The sequence below is a fragment of the Oreochromis aureus genome, linkage group 17 (genome assembly GCF_013358895.1).
Source record: "Oreochromis aureus strain Israel breed Guangdong linkage group 17, ZZ_aureus, whole genome shotgun sequence".
Classification (NCBI taxonomy): domain Eukaryota; kingdom Metazoa; phylum Chordata; class Actinopteri; order Cichliformes; family Cichlidae; genus Oreochromis; species Oreochromis aureus.
This window is the reverse complement of record NC_052958.1, coordinates 38,807,920-38,826,308: the sequence shown is the minus strand read 5'-3', so window position 1 is coordinate 38,826,308 and position 18,389 is coordinate 38,807,920. Positions and strand designations below refer to the sequence as shown.

Below are 18,389 nucleotides of genomic sequence, written 5' to 3'. Positions count from 1 at the left end.
AACTGAACTCTGTCCAAAGGTTTAAACAGAGAAATCATTAATGATGCCCAATTCTCTAATAATTGTCTTTGTTACAGACCACAAAATTAACTTTTGTAGAACTGAAGCTGCACTGTGCTGTAGACAGGAGCCAATAAATATTGATCTGTGTTTGTTGAAATAACAAGCAGAGTGAAAACAGATGATTTAGACTCCAACTAAACAAATCAGTGCTACAGACAGACAACACTAACTAATGACTGCAGCACAAGAGAACATCACAAAGGCTTCGTGGCTCATTACAAATCCACTTCCACCTTTGGCTGATCGGTGTGGCCGTGGAGCACCAGCTGGGGAAAAAGTGCAGCATTATCTCATGCTCTCTACAGCAACAGCGATAGCATCAGCAGCCACAGGTGAGCTGTTAGTAGTTCAATACTGTGATCCAACATCTGATCATCAGCTGCGTTCGCCTCGGTCCTCAGCTGTGGTCTAAAGACGTGTGAGGTTTGAGGAGGCAGCTGGTTTCAGCAGGGCCTTAAAAACATACTCCAAACTGGATGCCATGGTGTCATAGCTGAGGCCACCACAGTCCTCCTCAGAGCCACTGCTGTCAACTGGGAAAAAACCAACCAGTCAATGGTCTGGTCATTTTGGTTACATGGAAATAAAATGACGAGAAACGAATTATTGTATGTAAAATAATCAGTTGTTGGTCACATATTGAGTCTATATCAAAGCTTTTGATTGGTTCTTCTGTCACAGGAAGTGTGCATGGACTGCCTGAAGGAAATGGGTGGAGAAAAGGAAGCAGAGTAAATGGAAAGCTGATTGGTAGCGAGAGGAGAACAAAGTCAGGCGTACCAAACTCTCCTCTCTCTGCTCCTGGCCCGGCTACACAAGCACCCAGCAGAGACACACAAACACACACCAACAGGATAAGACAGGTTAGCAACAACTGCAGCGAAGGCACAAAGTGCCCAAACTTAACATTCTGACAGTCATGTATCAGCACAGCAAAACAACAAAGTGGCACAAACAACGAACCGAAGGATGACACACGTGTGCAAAGAAAGTGTAATACTGAGCAGGAACAGCAAAATATACACAGCAGTGACATAACAAGGCATGTTCATTTGTCTCATAGCTAACAGTAACCATAGTAACAGGGGGAGGGGGGCTGCAGATTACATTATTTTTACTAAGGCAGAACACACACACACACACACACACACACACACACACACACACACACACACACACACACACACACACGGCAGTAGGCCTGTACGCATTTGGCTTATGAGACTAGAAATTAAACTAACTGGTAAACAGCTGGGCCAGCTCTCTGTCGGGGAATTTTACATAATTCCAAAACTGGAAACTGCAGCACAGAAATCACCTTCCAGCAGGATCCCGACACAACACAAAGTTAAAGCCAAAAGAAAAAAACTAACAACAGACACCGGCACCTTCATGTGATCAGCCAAGACAAAGTGCCAATGACCTCCAGCAGAACGACTTTCAGCAGGTCTACTTTCAGCATCACACTTGGCAGCGTGACGGACGGTGTCAAGAATAAAATTCCCTGTTTCTGGAATCATATGAAGCAATTTCAGAGACAGATCTGTTCCTGTAATCTCTAATGAAAAACCGTCTGACTTTGTTCCAGTAAAGTCAGAGTAAACACGCTGCCACACACATGCACACACAGTGGGAGGTGGGACGGACTTGCTGGGACTCTCTAAGGCTACGTCCACACTGCAGGCCGAAGCGCATCAAATCCGATTTTTTTGACCCTATGCGACCCGTATCCGATCATGGTATGACAGTGTGAACGGCACCAATCCGATATTTTCAAATCCGATCTGGGTCACTTTCGTATGTGGTACTGAATCCGATACATATCTGATGTTTTAGAAAGCGACTGCTGTTTGAACGGTCATGTCACATTAAATCCGTCTTTTACGTCACTGACAGACGCCAATTATCAGCGCCGGAGAAGACATCGTGAAGGCTTCCTGGCCATCCCGTGTAGATGTCAGTGAAACTGTTGGGAAGACAACGTGAACATTTTATTTGTACTGTATAATCTGCAGATTCTGACAGAAATCTGCAACTATCCTTTGAAGCACCGCTCCTCTAAAACAGCAATAAGCATCATTATTAGGTTATTTACACTATTATGGAAATAACAAAATAACTTAAAGCAAAAACTGGGAAACGTAAAGTCCGAAGTCTCTATATTAAGGGCCATCAGTCAAACAATACTGTTTGGTCTGGGTCTAAACAGAGCGCGTTGTGTGTGACGTCTTCTTTTGCGCATGCGGGCCGCTTTGAGCGTTCACACTAGAGCGCGTTTGCTGTCGCATTTTATTTGTAGTGTGAACAAGCAGACAAAAAATCGGATTTGATCAAAAAATCGGAATTGAGCATTAAGACCTGCAGTGTGAATGTAGCCTTAGTTCTTGTAGTCTGGTCTTGGGTCAGAACAGCTGCATGAAGTCCATTCTTGTCTAAGGGCAGTCTTGCTAATCAAAAGGTGACGCTCCACTTCTGCAAGGCACCATTTGTCATACTGAGCTCAAAGTATTAGAGCTGCGTAAACTGTTGCTAAAGATGAATGTCTATGCGGTTGTAAGATCCTGTCTGAGTCATACACTTGCTTAAAAAGTGGTGTGTGTGTGTGTGTGTGTGTGTGTGTGTGTGTGTGTGTGTGTGTGTGTTCGGTGGGGGGTGAAAAATGCCATTCATTTATCCATAAATATCACTACTGCAAATTCTTTGAAATATTCTGATCTAATTTTGAGGATGCATCGCCCAGCCCTAATATAGCATTAGGCCTGTTAGTATCTGTAAAAGGACGCGTGGTTTGGACTACAGCGGGGTTTCAGCTTTAAATCAAGGATTTAACCAAGTAAGCACGGCATTAACTCTTTAGGAATTGCAGCCATTTTTATGGCTCAAAGGGATCAGAAGTATTGGGACAGTTGGGGCCTCATTATTTCATAACAAATTAAGCAGATAAAAGAGTTTGGGTGAAGGAGGCTCTTTAGGCAGAAAAACACAACGACAACAAAAGTCCTAACATAGGAGTGGCCAAAAAAACAACCTACATTCTTGTACCAGACCAAATGCACAGGCCAGCTGAGCAACATCACGAGGTCGGGAAGACTACGAAGCGAAGCAGTTCTTTCATTGGTGAAGGAAGACCGAGTGAAGACCACTCCTGAGGAGGTGGGTGTGTCCCTGTACACTGCACTGCTGTCCTTTTGTGTTGCTTGCATGACAAGTTTACAGTCAGACATGTTTTATAGTAAGACCTGTGATCCAGTTTTGAAAGTTCTCGGCCTCCAGGTGACTTTATAATCACACATAATCGAGCGCAGCTACGAGGTGCTCCGGTTGATCCAATCCAGCAACAACACTAAAGAAAGAGTCAGCTGGACATGCTGCTGCATGCTGCTTAGATTACGGTAGATAAATACACCATTATGTTTCTAGAGCTCCAGCTACGTAGCTCTTCAGGAGAGCGATTTGATAAAGTGCTACATGAAAATGTCTTCTGAAGGTGAACTGACCCTAAGCTACAGCGTGTCTGACTGAATACTTCTAATGTACATCAGTGTCATATTGCTGCAGTTGGTTTGACGTCTGTGGTAATGGCGAGCATTTAGAGTTACTTTGTCCAGGAGCCCCGCACTCCTCCTGATACTCAGCACTGCTTGTGCTTGCTGAGAGCAGCAAACTCTCCTGAGTTCTGTGTGATGAAGGAGCGAGTGTGCACTGATGAGTGTGAGTGGAGATGTGGGCTAGCTGCACTGTTTGGGTCTTATGTGTGTTAATACTGATTAAATCTGATTCTCTCATTCAGACGCCGCGCTACCCGACAGGAAGCCATCTGCCATCCCATATGGTTGCCAGGCAACAAAGTACGAACTGCACAGCAACTTGAATGTGTGTAAAGGTGTTTGTGTGCATGTGTCACCGAGGCAGAGCATGGAAAGAACAAGAAAATAATCTGTGTTTTTAAACACTGCTGCAGCAAATCAAGCTCATGGCAAACACAAAAGATGCTTGAAATGAAGAACATGATGTAAACAAACAGAAAACCAGGTCAGAGACAGCTGAAGCACCATCAATCACAAATGATTTGAAACGACTGCAAGAAAGAACACATTCCTTTAAAGAAAAGAGAAACAATGGCGGCCTGTTTGATGAACAGAATCAATCACATCGAGCTGCTTGCTGATTGGTGAAGCTTGGAGAACAGGAAAGTTACCTGGAGACAGGCCAGCAGCCAGTCACAGGCCAGGACCTGAGGAACTCTGTCTAAACTACAAACTGGGGCCTCATCTGTCTGTAACACAGAGGAACCAGTGTACAGTAGGGTGCACACAAATGACACACACGGGTTACAACATCTGGAGCAGGAAGTGTCAGCTAGTGTGCGTTCAGAGAAAATACACACTTCCTACTGTATGTGCACCGTGACATGAGTCATCTGTGTTAAAAAAAAAAGACTATTAGATAAAACCAAGGCACAGTTTCCAGGTGGTGGAATTAAAATAAACATGACCTTAAAATAAAATATGAAAAAAAATGAATGAAGGAGAAATAAAGTAAATGTCATGAGAAACAAGTTATTACAACATTTTTATGTGTGAAATACAGGGTTTATTAACCTGCTGAAGTTTTCTGCAGATTTCCAGCTCATCTGTGATTGGTTAAACAGCTGTGTGCACATATGTGTCCACGATATGACAACGTGAGGTTAGAGAACACACACACTTTGTTATTGCTGTTCAACACAACAGCGCAGGTCTTTAGTGTTTCTGCCAAGCCCGTCTCACTGAAAGTGAAGGTTTCAAAGTGTCACTGCAGAGCTGCCTGTCTGTGACACCAGCGCTCAGCCACACAGATGATAGAAACCCACAGAAATGCACAACCAGGTTATACAATACTCAACCCTTTAAACACAAACAGAGCGCTGGATGTTCATGCTGAAAACGCAGCTACACTAGCAGGCTGTGCAAAGCTTTGCTTCTATACACACAGCTGGCTGAGCAAAGCATCAGCTGCCATTTAAAAGTCTGGCATTAACACATTTTACAGAGCCTGATCGGTCAGGGAGAAACAGCACTGGTTTAAATGACCCCTGAACTCAAATCATCACCTCTGGCAGGTCATGCAGCATCGTCAACGTGAGAAAGACAGGAAGCTATACCTGGGAGCCTCCAGCGATGGGGATGACACAAGTGAGGAGATTCCCGATAACTGTTTCCAAGGGCGCAGACAGACCATCTACGTGGATGGTGTAGATCAGCCCCAGGCAGTTCTGTTCAACCAAGAAACACAGAGGTCAAGGGTCAAAGACAAACCCGCACCACGAGGCCACAGCAGGGTTTCACACAGACAGCTGGAGACTCATTCACACAGCAAGGTCGCAGGTTCCAGTCCAGTCAGGTGTCTGTTTGTCTGGAGTCAGCATGCTCGGTCTTAAAGTCGCGACTAATCTCTAATAATGCTTGAAACTTTGAATGATCAGAGTCAAGAAATTCAGTTTTATTTTGCATCCCTGTGAAAGACGACTATAATACCACACAGAAAGGATGACAAGTTCTCTTTGGTAATGTGCAGTTTTGTTATTGTGTGCTCAAATATGGGCCCTTTACCTGTTTTTCAGACATTTTTTATGTCTCTGTCCCAAACTACAGTTTCATGGTAAGAGAGACCAGTGAGAATGTCAGCCTCTAGTCTTTGACAGACTCTAATGTCCAGATTTTAGAACTGAAGGTGGAGGTCAGGGCCTTTTAAAAAGAAATACTACAAAAAAAGTAATTTTCTATGTCCAAACTTTGCACTGTAAAGTCTTAGTAAACTACGGACGGTCAAACAGAAAATGCTCTGAAACGGATGATTTGAGAATGATTTAATAATTTGTTTAGGAACCTGTGTGCAGTTTCATTCATGTTGGACGTCCATGCATGTGTAGATACATCCATGTGCATACGCCGCCACCTTTGCCACAAACAGAATCAACCAACACATACTGCACACATAATCCAACTCCAGCCAATCAACTTACTAGTTCCTTTTTATTTCAACATTCACTCATTTTTTAAATAAAATTTATATCAACTGAATGTTGTTCATCTTGTGTTGTGTCATATCTACATACATAAATGTCACATGTGGAGAAGCTGTGTGAGCCGTACCCTGAACACCTCGGTGTAATCCAACTGGGACACCAGCACCAAGCTCTTGGGGGCAAAGATCTTAGCTGGTTGGACGACGGAGAGCACCTCATCTGCTTCGTCCGCCTCGCTGGCCTCAGCCTTCTGCAGCTGAACACAGGGTCACACATTACTGCCACATCAGGCTAAGGTGAACAATTCAAACTGCAAACCCTATTTACAATGAACACATGTTCACGTGCCTTTTGGATGTGTTCCAACAAATTATTCAATTTCAGTTTTATTTAAAATCACAACAACAGTCGCCTCAAGGTGCTTTATATTGTAAGGTCGACCCTACAATAATACATACAGAGAAAACCCAACAATCATATGACCCCCTATGAGCAAACACTTTGGCGACAGTGGGAAGGAAAAACTCCCTTTTAACAGGAAGAAACCTCCGGCAGAACCAGGCTCAAGGAGGGGCGGGGCCATCTGCTGTGATTGGTTGGGGTGAGAGAAGGAAGACAGGATAAAGACATGCTGTGGAATTATTTGAGCTATTTTTTAAAATATACGTGAGGATCAGAATGTCTCCTTCAGTTTTCACAAACAGTAACAGAAAGGGAAAAAATATTTATGGAGCCCAGGTTGTTCTGTGCCTCGTGTACCAAAACACTGCATTAGCCAGCGTGGACTGATCATTTGACACTGAACATCTGATGGCTTTCTCACCTGTGGGTTGTCCAGGCCCTCCCAGAAGGTGAAGCAGGCACAATAGTGACGGTCCGAGTTGATGTCAGTCAAAACCGCTACAAAGAAGGAGGGAGGCAGCTGATCGGGAACCAGCTGCCAACCGCTGGGTTGGCAGAACTGAAGAGCAAGGAGGACGGGAGGAGTGGTGGGAAGGTGGTGGCAAAAGATGAAGACACAGTGAAGAAGAGAAAGATAAACATTAGTAAACATGTCAGACAACAGTAGATCACATGGGATGGCTGTAGCTCAGGAGGTAGAGCAGGTCAGCTGCTGATCGGAAGGTTGGTGGTTCGCTCCCCCAGTTTGCATGCCAAATATCCTTGGGCAAGATACTAACCCCGACTGGCTCTCCGATGCATCCATCGGAGTATGAATGTATGAATGATAGTTAGAAAGCACTCACCGTATAGATAATAGTGCTTGTGTGAATGGGTGTGTATGGGGTGAATGCGGCGTGTTGTATAGAGCGCTTTGAGTACTCCAGGAGAGTAGAAAAGCGCTGTATAAGAACCAGTCCATTTACCATGGTGGGACAACAGCTCAGGCCAGTTCTTCCAGGGCTGGGCTTTCAGCATCCCAACAAAACAGGTGGTGAAAACTTTCCAACTCCACTACAGCTCGCCATGAGCGACGGCTCCAAATATGACAGTAAATCAATTTCCGATTTCAATGCAATTGGTTATAGTGTGTAACATTTAAATATTGACTTGTAAAACAAGAAATGTAACTGGAGCCATCGATCCTGTCAGAGTGTTGCCATAAAGCCCACAGAATCAATATTTACAGGGTTTTTCTTGAGACCTTTGTATGTCAGTTGCTGTCAGTTACCTGACGTAAGCCTGATGTAAACATGGACGTCCAGTCAAATCAAAGCCAACCTGTTCATGAAGCGTTTTTATTTATTTTGTTGTTGTCCGTTTCTGAATCACAGCGCAGATGCGCTTTTAACTCGCCGACCCCTTTAACCACACTGACTGCTCAGGCCAGACAGCCGACCTAGATTCATTTGATTCAGACACTATCAATAGCAGGGACAGAGCCGATGACAGGATGTGAATATTTCACAATGGCTCTGCAGTTTGTTATAGATTCCGTACATAATTTCAACCTAACTTCCAACCGTTATGCAGAAATATAATCATAAGCTAGAAAACATGCATAGTAGTGAAAGTCACTGTAAGCAATTAGGGCTTCATGTTGGGCCCTCGGACAGTAGCTAACTACTTTAAATGAACTGAACAGGACAGAAATGAGTATTTAAAGTGGATAAGTGATGTCAGGCTGGCATGGATAGGTTCAAACATCAACAGCACTGCAGTGAAGGTCAGTCCTTTACAGTTTCTGCACATGCTCACCTATGCATGAAAACGAAATAAACAGTATTTGTTTAAATCACATAAATAGGTCGTGGCAGCTGCTGTGGCCTGATAGGGCCTATAGCTGCTAACTTTGACAGATGTAACTGTCTTGTTCTGGCCCCGAGGATCACAGATACATGACTTACCAGCTCTACGCCTTGTGGGAATGGGCTGTCCTCCCAGTCTTTCTCAGGAAACCGCTGGAGAATGCGACCTTGACCTTCACCTTCCACTGTGCGGAGACAGAGAGAGACAAATCCAGAGGTCTGAGTACTTTCCTTAGAGCTAGTTGTTGTCTGTTTGTTTCTACCAACAGTCCTCTTAGACCTAAAGCATGAATGAATGAAATATTCATGTAGGTTTTTCCCTTAATGCAAACCTGGAAGTTACCTGATGAAGCCAAAGTTGAAGTGACACGTGATCAACAAGCTCATGTGTAAAAACCATGTGTGCAATAAGAGTGCAAATGAACAATTCTAATGATTACAGCTGTATTCACATGCTTATTGTCAGGCCTGTCTATTAAATGGGTTCATGTGTGCCTGCTAAACATTAGTGAGATGTGTTAAAATGCTTGTTTGCTGCTGGTTAATGAGGCCATTTCCTTTGTTGGTCAGGGCCTGGCTCATCACAGCGGCACAATGACACAACAATGGCGGACTTATGTAACCACCACAAGCCCGTCTTTCAGCCTAGGTCCAGCTGAAGCCCAGAAGGCTGCTTAATGGCGGCATTCATCCGCAGAGAGAATACACTCAATCCACCCAGTACAAAGCATTTATATACAGAACACAACTCAGCAAATCAAAATATAATGCTAAATAAAGAAGAGGTGCTCACCAGCATTTAGACAAACCTAAAACATTATGTACCAAACTGTGTCTCAGAGAAAACAACAGAGCCTGTGGGCCTTTACTGAGAAACTAAACCAGAAGTACAGACAATACAAAAACAGAAAGTAGGCCAGCTCCCAAAACACACAGGGGAATTCATTCTGTCTCGCTTGTACACGAGCGTTACGTGGACGAGGTGCTGTGGGGTGAGGCTGTCAAAGATGACGGCTTCATTTCCTTTCACTTTAAGACGAGTGCCCCTCCTTCCCAAGCTGTGCCAAAAATAACAAGCAGCCATGTCCTTAGAGAACTGATGCTGACCCCACTGCTGGAGAGGTAAGCTAGACACAACAACTATCACCTACTTTGTCACCAGAAACTTCTTTTTGATCAGCTGATATAAAGCATATGGGCATGGAAACAAAGGGCATCTGTGGAATGCAAACAATAAGCGAAGAGTCCCACAAAAACAAAAACCCAGCAGAAATGTGATAAATGAGATGGAGTTACGAGGTTGTTATGATCATTTCAGGCTCTATGTTACAATACTTTGACTCCACATGTCATATTTGAAAATCTGCAGAGCCAAAACTGATAAACTGAGCCACCATCAGGCTTAAGCAGCAATACACCTATGCCCTCTATCTGACAACAGGCTAAAACTGCCACTGCTCCACTGACCAGGTTAGAGCCAGCGTCACTTTCTCTTCATGCTATAAGTAAGAAACTAAAGCTGTCCGTTTGTCTGCAGAGCTGTTCAGTTTCTCGCAGATGATTCTAATAACATGTGGCTAGAGATACATTATATCAAGTTTAACATTAAACATAAAGAAAATAGTGAATGCAGAAATAGAGTCCTGTGGTCATTTACACAGGCTGCCCAGCAGAGTCGGCCGTTAACACTCTGACTGTGTTATTGACAATCATAACAAATCATAAATTATATTTGGAGACTTCAAGTGATTAGGGGCAAAATAACTGAAGCCACGACCAACGAGAGTGAAGAATACAACCAGAGTGTGGAACGCTCATGAGTGACCAGCTGTCAGCTTCAAAGTGACCTGCAATGAGCAAATCAGTTCCTCTGTGTATGTGGTTGAAGAACAAGCAAGCATAAACACACTGCGGTGCAGAATCAAGAGGTTTGTGCGATGGAAGCTAGAAAGAATAATATAAAGAATGTCACAGCATCGGACTCTAAAAACTGGCTCCAAGTACTGACTGGGCTGTAATGTTTGCCTGCATCCATCATTCTCAGTGATAATGTTTCAAAGTGAATAGTTCTGTTTCACTGATCTATTCACTTCTTGTTATAAAGGACTTTAATAGTGTTTGCTTTCATTTAGTGCTATACCTAAAACGCCCCACTTGAAGTTGCAGTGTTTTCCGTGAGTACAATATATGAAAGAAGTCAGAGAACATGACTGCACACAGATGCAGTCTGTATAAAGCCTAATCCACGGGCCCCCAAAAGTGAAAGTATAGGTGTAACGTCTGTCAACAGACAGCTGCAGCAGGCATGAGGGTAAAAGGCCACAACAAGCCCTGAGCTCAGTGCTGGCAGGGAGCTGCAGTAATACCTCTGTACTATCTGCCTGGATCACAACTGACACAACTCCTACGTAAAATTACAACAGAGCTGATAGAGGCACACCCAACTAAGAGACAGGAGACGGGTGCAAATGTAAATGTGAAGAGTTAGTCCACGAACATTTGACTAAACCTGTTCATAGGGATTTGGGGGGTGGGAGGGGCTAGGTTATTTTGAAATGTATGACTTCATTCAATCAGAAAGTTATGACAGGTAGGTTAGGGTGACAGACGTGCTGCGTGCGCACAGATCAGGGGTCAGAAAGGAAAAAACTCATTTAAAAACAATAGACCATCTCAAGAAGACAACTACAAGTTGTCTGGGTGGAATAAAAGCTCAAAGTTCAAAGCGCAGATCCAACGGTTTGATGATGAAGTGAAACTAAATGCATCTAAAAATAAACTCTTCAACTCTTACAGGGACGGCACATTGAGTGCAGCTCAAACAAACCTTTCTCTTGTAGCCTAACGTACACACCAGAGCAAGTTCACAAGGTCATTATTACAATGTGGCGAATGAGTGAATTCAGCTGTTGGCTGGCTCTACATGGATCATATTCAACATTTAAAAAACTCTTTTCATTGTTCTCACAATAGGAGAGAGGATCTAATCATGTTACAATGCTGATATTTATAAGTAAATGATGCATCAAAAGGAAAGCAAACCTGAAAGTGAAACAGGTTTTGTACCTGGCAGCGAACGGAGCCAAGTCACGTCTGTAAAAGTCATCATAGTGCCTGTTCTAATGTCTACATATACACGTTATACCTACATTGATATACTGGAGAAGTACAGTTGTAAACACAGATAAAGAAGGTTGAAATAATCCTGTAACCGTAGGTGGAACATGCCTTTAGCTGTGCTGATTGCTTCGATCAAACTTCCCATCATTAAGTCTGTTTTTTCCAGCTCCTGCAGGAATTCTGTTCTGTATCACTGGAGTGAAGTTCGGTTTGTTGCAGACACTTTGCTCCTCCATGAAACTCCATGACAACAGCTGCATAAGAAACAAGCTTTGCCTTGTCTTTTGGAACAGAAAAGGAATACAAGTACTGCACAAGCAGGCGAGTCCCTACTGCTTTGTTCTGGTCAAATAAAACTGTACGTAGCCTGTATGAAGGTCTGCAGGTAGGCCACAGCCCGGGGCTGTCACCTCATCTCCAAAACATTAAAACTCCAGTTTTGTCCTAACAGGACGCGCTGTAACAGCATGTGTCTCGTTTCTACATCCAAGCTAGCATAGTTAAACTGACAAATCTGGGCCAGTATACTGTCTGACATTAAAGTACTGCAGATCTACTGGTTTCAGAAACCAATCAATAAGAAACGGCAGTACAAAAACCAAACAGGTGTGAGGTGATTTAGAAAAAGCCACGAGCACCAACTGGTCAATTTTAATAACATTTAGGGATTCACATCATGCTATTTATTTATTTTCTTTTGTTGAAAAAGAAAGAGACGATCTGATGTTCAATGATGACAAACCCAGGGGATTCACAGACTATGATATTAAATATACATGTGGCAGTCCTTCACCTGGTACATTGTGTTAACATGAGTGACACACCCACACTAGCAAATGTAGCAGTTCAAAGCCAGCACTAAGTGAAACATCGTGAAGAAAGCTCTGACTAAATTCTTTATTTTAAACACACACTCATGCTGGAGGTGAATCTGCACTGAAACGATAAGCTGCATGTCACTCAGGTGCAACCTGAAACCCATCTGGAACTGCACAGTTAGTTTGATTAGATATATCAGATATAACCTGATAATAACAAATGAGATTCACAATTATATTCTTTTTCTTTTCTTTTTTTTTTTTTAACCTGTCCCGTTTGGCTCTTTTGCCATCAGAATTATTGTCTAAAGGCGAAGAAAGATGCCCAACGGATTTACTTTACCAAATGGACCATCCCAGCCTTGCCGTAATGGTCCATCTGATTCACCTTTTATTGTTTATTTTATTTTCACTTGCTGAATACGGGACAGACTTGACTGGTGGAAAGAAAGGAGAGAAAGAAAGAGGGAAAGAAAAAAAAAAGAAAAAAAAACCTAAGAAGAGGGACGGGGAAAAAGGGCAAAAACCAAAAACCAACAGAATAAGCAGACAAAAAAAAAATACATATCGATCACCTGGATCACCTGTTGAGAAAGAAAAAAGAAAGCAAGCAGAAGAAGACAAGAGTAATAAACAAGATCACAATGATATATGGGAATATGACAGTAAATACTAAATATTAAACATTATGGTGCAGCACGTGAGATCGACAGCGCACAGTGTGCTTTGAGGTAGGAGCCAAAAGGGTGTAGTTTGTGTGTGAGCACCCGTGTGTACACCTGTGAGCATGAACAGCGCTTGTTTTTAAGAGGTTCCTTCATGTAATGATCTGCTAGAGAGTGTGGGGGCCACTGCCCCGTCCTCCAGGGCATGAAGCAGGTATGGAGGAGATCAAAACTCCAGACATCCAGAGGCCCCAGAACACAAGAGACCAAGGAAGACCAACAGAGGGGCAGCATGCTATCCCAGAAAGAGCTGAGGAGAGTCCCAGATGAGGGGTCACTCAGCAGCCGCGGAGCAGAAGCCAGGGGGGGTTGCACAATTATACTCTGTTATAATTGTGTATAATTATACTATACTATATACTATATACTATACTATAATTATATTCTGTTAGCATAGCATTAGCAAGTGGCTCATTTTCCATTGTCATCTTCTTCAATCATTCAAAGAATGCAGGTGATCTAAAACAAGTGGCATGAAAAAAATGTGATAACATGACTTTGCTTTCAATAATCACTTTGCAATTAAAACGAATCACTAATGGGTCATTAGCCCCCGTCATACATCCCACAAAGCAGACATGCAAGCATCCACACACAATTTAAAAAGAAGCCAGAGCTCAGCAAAGGTGCAGTGGTTCAAGCAGCAGCAGTAGACAGCAGTCAGCAGGCATGAGTGCATACAGCGCTGCTGCTGATGCAAGACAAATGTTTCAAAGAGCTCAGTCTCAGTCTGAGCAGTGTGACAGGAATGTGGATCGAGTAGAGTGGAGTGTAGAGTGGCTTTGCAGGGAAATGACATCCAGCTATCAGCCTGACATGTTGTTACACAACAACAGGTTAGTGAATGGATATGTATTATTTGCACCTTCATCCTTGGTTATTCTCAAGTTTATTATTATAACCAGGCTCTAACATGTCGTGGTCCGTGTTTTAACACAGAATGTTTCTGGGATCAGAGTCCTTCACACACACAGGCTCCGGCAGGCCGACTGACTGAGCTAAAAAGACTACCTAGAAAAATGGATGTGGCCCCAGAGTTAGTCAGGGTACTCCACAATTTCGTCCATCAACTACAACACTAGTCCTTGTTCTGCTGTAAAGATGTACTTGAGGTTGAGGGCCACTATAACCAGAACCTGTGCCAACTGGAAAAGTGGTTCATGCTACGTTAAGCTCACTTAGGCAGCAGAGCAAAAGAAGATGTGCTGTTGCCAGCTGCAGTCCAAGATGGTGCTAGTTACGTTTATAAGCAACATCAGACTCTCGCTTATACTTTGCAAATGACAAATTCAGCTTACTATAAACAGTGCTATTTAACCGTAAGCATTCTGATATACATTTCACTGCTGACCAACTCAAATTTTCCTGTCAAGCATAATAACGTACATTTCATCTTAGGAGACGACAACATGGCCAAAATCTTCTAGGGGTAGCATCACGGTGCAGTTCCTGAATCTCAAAAATCTCAAAAGTAGCTGAGGAACTGATAAGTTACACGTGGCATTATGGATACAACTCACTTTAAGTCAGAGCTAAAGACCTAACCAAACGTCAGCATTAGGCCTGCACAATAAATCGAATATTTATTGTCATCGCGATATCAGCCTGTGCGATGGGCCCATCGCAAAAGACTGCGTAAACTGCATAATTGGGTACCTTAAAATGTTTACACACGTGCTTTAAAGGATTTACCAATCAAAGAAACCCCTTTACACATTTGACCAGTCGAATAGAGCCCTTCACGGCATTAACCAATCAAATGGATTAGAGGCGGAGCGAACAACGCTGCAGCAACGAGTCAGAGTTGTAATGGCTGAGAGCGAGACGCATGACGAGAACGCTACTGACTATGAACTCGTGGCTAAAAAACAGCAGTCCAACAGCCGTCTCTGTATCAGAGTTTTTCAAGTGGAACTCCTTATGAGAAAACGTCGAAGCGCTACAAAGAAATAACAGAGGCCATTACACATTTTTTGGCTAAAGACATGATGCCTATAAATACAGTTAGCAGAGAGGGCTTCACCAGTCTGATACATAAAGTGGACCGGAGAAACCGCATCCCCTCACGAAACTACTTTTCCCATGTCGCCATTCCACAAATGTACAAAACATGCCGCAAGACCGTCATGTTTGAACTGAGCCAAGCTGAAAACTGCACAAGCACTACAGTAAAGTTTCCTCTCCAGTTTTGACTTACATCATAACTCCTTGGTGAGTGGTAAAATGATGAACAACTGCATTGAGATCATTTGCAGTATAATTTAAGTTATGTTTATTTAAAACTAATTATAGAGACCGGGAAGGATGTCTTTCAGAATTCAAGCCTCAGAAATTTTTTTTATGGGGGCGATGTTTCAATGTTAAAGTGCACTTTGTTGTTACACTGCTAATACAGCAGCTTTCTTTAAATAAAACTGTTGCAGTAAAACGGAAATTATGTATTCGTTTTGGGGTTTTTTTGCTATTTATTTTATCGCAAGTCATATCGTTATCGCAATATTGATCACAGTTATCGCACATCGCAGGTTTTCCTAATATCGCGCAGCCCTAGTCAGCATCCTGGTTGTACTGTGATTCTAGCACTTCTGACCTGAAGTGAAGCACCTCGTATCTTTAATGCTACTTTTCGTGTCAGTCCACTCGCAGCAGAGCCATCTTCTGCTGATAGAAGTAGTCACACCTCCAAGATGTGTTCAGGTTGTGTTGTTCTAATTATATCACAGTGATAACATCTCGAACACAGTCGGTCACGGCCCTGTACAGCTGCTCTGATCATATGCTAAATCAATCTTGTATCACCCACAACATAAGATGGTCAAGCTCATACACGCAAAGACCTGGAAAGTTCTAAAAATGTCGAAGAGAATGAGTGGTCACAAGCCACACTGACTTCACCTCAAACAACAAAAGGAACCCCTCAAAACGAACTGGTTTAAAACCAGCCGACCGCAGTGCTAACGGCTGCAGGATTAAAGCACTGCACTGTGTTTCAGTTTAGCCGTCCACCTCATGAATAAGAGTGTGACAACAGTTATGCTTTTACAGTGAGAGACGTGCACACTGTCACACTTCTCTCGAAGGAACAGCCAAGAACAGCCAACTAACTCTTTCCCATGTAATCAAACAGGTTTCTCATTCAGTTTTTGAGCTATACTACTTTATCCTACAGTTACAATGGGAGCCACAATCCACCGTAATCAAGAACACATGAAGAGAACCAGGTCATGCAAAGGTTACCAAAAAATGGTAGAAACATAACAAGGTGAAAGGGCAGGAGAGGGGAGGACATGTGGGTCAGTGTCTGCGCCACAGTTAAGCGATGACTCCTCACATGTATGACTGCTGGCAGTGACACAGGATGGAAGGAGCCTGAATGATCATGTGATCCCTGAATGATGGCATTCGGGGTTGAACTGAGTGTGTAGCTCGCTGTCTGTGTGTCACGCTCTTGCTGCTGAAGCAGACCGCAGCTTCTCAGTCGCAAGCTTCCAAACCACAGTGACGCGACATCAGGCCGTTTCTACGGTGACAGCAGTCAGGACCAAAGAGTCTGGTGTCTTTTCCTGCTGGTGTGTGTGCAGATTTGTAACTATGTAGGCTGGTCCAAAGCAACGTCACTACTGAACAAGACCCGGGGAGAGGACGTTTACTTGCACTGCAACTGTTTTTCTGCTATCTCACGTTTTAAACTGCTACAATATGTCCAATGTTTCCCACCCATTTAACAGCAGCTGTTATATATTTAGCAATAAATGATCAAGTTACTAGTGAACAATCCCCTCACTTTCCTATTTTGGAAGTTGCAGTGCTACAAATGATCTAGCCCGAGCCCTTACGAGCTTCTTTGCCCCAGCAGGATTAACATTTGTGGTCCTGGATATCATTCAGCTACATTTCAAGTCTTTCTTCACCATCTTTGACGGCAGATGGCCAAAGAGTCTTTGTTTTGATGGAGAGCCTTTGCCACTAAGCACAACCTCCTGCAGACAGAGAGCTGGTTAATGTGCTGTGGGCCAAGCTCAATCTGAAAGGATGGAATTGGAGCACGTCCACAAGATAAGAATTTCTATAGTCACAAAGCACTTAACAACTACACGAGGTAGTTGTGTTGGGCATTTTAAAAGGGATTGTTCAATAATTCATTTCATAAAACATGAGCTTGCTTCCATCTACTTGTGCAAATGGGTGTGCATACACTCAACCCATTACAGACACAATCTTCTCTTCTTCACAGAACCTTTGTGTGGAAAACATCGATAATGCCAAGATGATACAGTTGCAAATGCACACATCATTAACATACTCTCCAAATTGGAAACACATGGTCAGCTTGCATGGACTGAATCTTTGTTCAGATAACATCTCCAAAGCAGAACTGAGGCCTTCATGGTAAAAAGCTATGACTTCATCATCACCACACCCTCTGGTCCTGCTCTTTCTGCTGTCCACCCAGCTTACACACAAATACACACCATCGCTCACTCATGCCATTTGTCAAATGTACTCATCCAGGACAGTGTTTCTGTGTGTGATCTAAAGCACACCTCCCCTTGGGTCAGAGCTGACACAGTATGGTTCAATGTGCCTGAAATCCATACAGCTGCTCAGCACATTAATAAGAAACACTTGACATTCAGCAGTGTCTCTCAGTTTTGTGTTGGATAACACGACATCCTCAAATAAATTAGACAATCCATGTCCAAACCTGACTGGATGAGCAAAGACGCCTTTTAAGAATCAAACGCAGAAAAAAAAGGGTCCATCTGGCAAACGCCGTCGCCCTGGAGACAATGCGGGACGTTTTCTTTGTGCAAAAGCTCTTCAGCAAACTCACATCCTTCCTGCAAAAAGCTCCCCCCCCCTCCAAAGCTCCAAACAAAAAGAAATGGCTTTCCAGGAGAGGAAACGGCCTCACAGAGAGGCCCAGCAGAGTGACCAAACTTTCAGTTGTAGGATGCCACTTGCTTCGGATCTAACACATGTCACACGGCTGATGATTAATAACATGAGCTTAATTTCTTCTCACTTCTCACTTTCACATTTGGAGCTACATGTGGCTGTTTCCAGCTGTCCTCTGCTGCCAAACACATTGAAGAGCATGGGAAAAAAGCCAAGGCTCACACAACACAGGTCATCTACTTCCCAGTCTCTCTGAAAAAGGTCTATTCAACTTCCACTCGACCCCTTCAGACAAACACCCTCAGCCTGTTACTCATTCACATCATGTTCAGAAACAGCATAAGATAACACAGAATAAGTGTTTTCATTTAGATATATATGTGCAGCTCAAAATAGACTTTTTATGGCTTAAATCTCACCACAAATGAAAAGATCAGTTCACATAAGACGAGAATCTGTGGATTCCAATCCTGATCAAGGAAATCCCTCAAATAAACCTCACAGAGCA

At 43.2% G+C, this 18,389-nt stretch overlaps 1 protein-coding gene across 4 annotated transcripts in view; it reads right to left on the bottom strand.

The window, feature by feature from the left end:
- Nucleotides 1-18,389, bottom strand: part of sbf1 (SET binding factor 1) — a 55,027-nt gene that overhangs the window by 23,354 nt on the left and 13,284 nt on the right. For 2 of the 4 annotated variants that reach the window (XM_031736086.2, XM_031736087.2), the window contains exons 2-7: nucleotides 8,419-8,504; nucleotides 6,894-7,031; nucleotides 6,198-6,326; nucleotides 5,207-5,317; nucleotides 4,262-4,339; nucleotides 844-873 (exon numbers count right to left, since the gene is read on the bottom strand). In XM_031736086.2, the coding sequence (XP_031591946.1) occupies nucleotides 844-873; nucleotides 4,262-4,339; nucleotides 5,207-5,317; nucleotides 6,198-6,326; nucleotides 6,894-7,031; nucleotides 8,419-8,504 (572 nt within the window). The remainder of the gene's footprint in view (nucleotides 1-843; nucleotides 874-4,261; nucleotides 4,340-5,206; nucleotides 5,318-6,197; nucleotides 6,327-6,893; nucleotides 7,032-8,418; nucleotides 8,505-18,389) is intronic. The other 2 variants (XM_039600849.1, XM_031736088.2) reach the window with 2 other exon arrangements.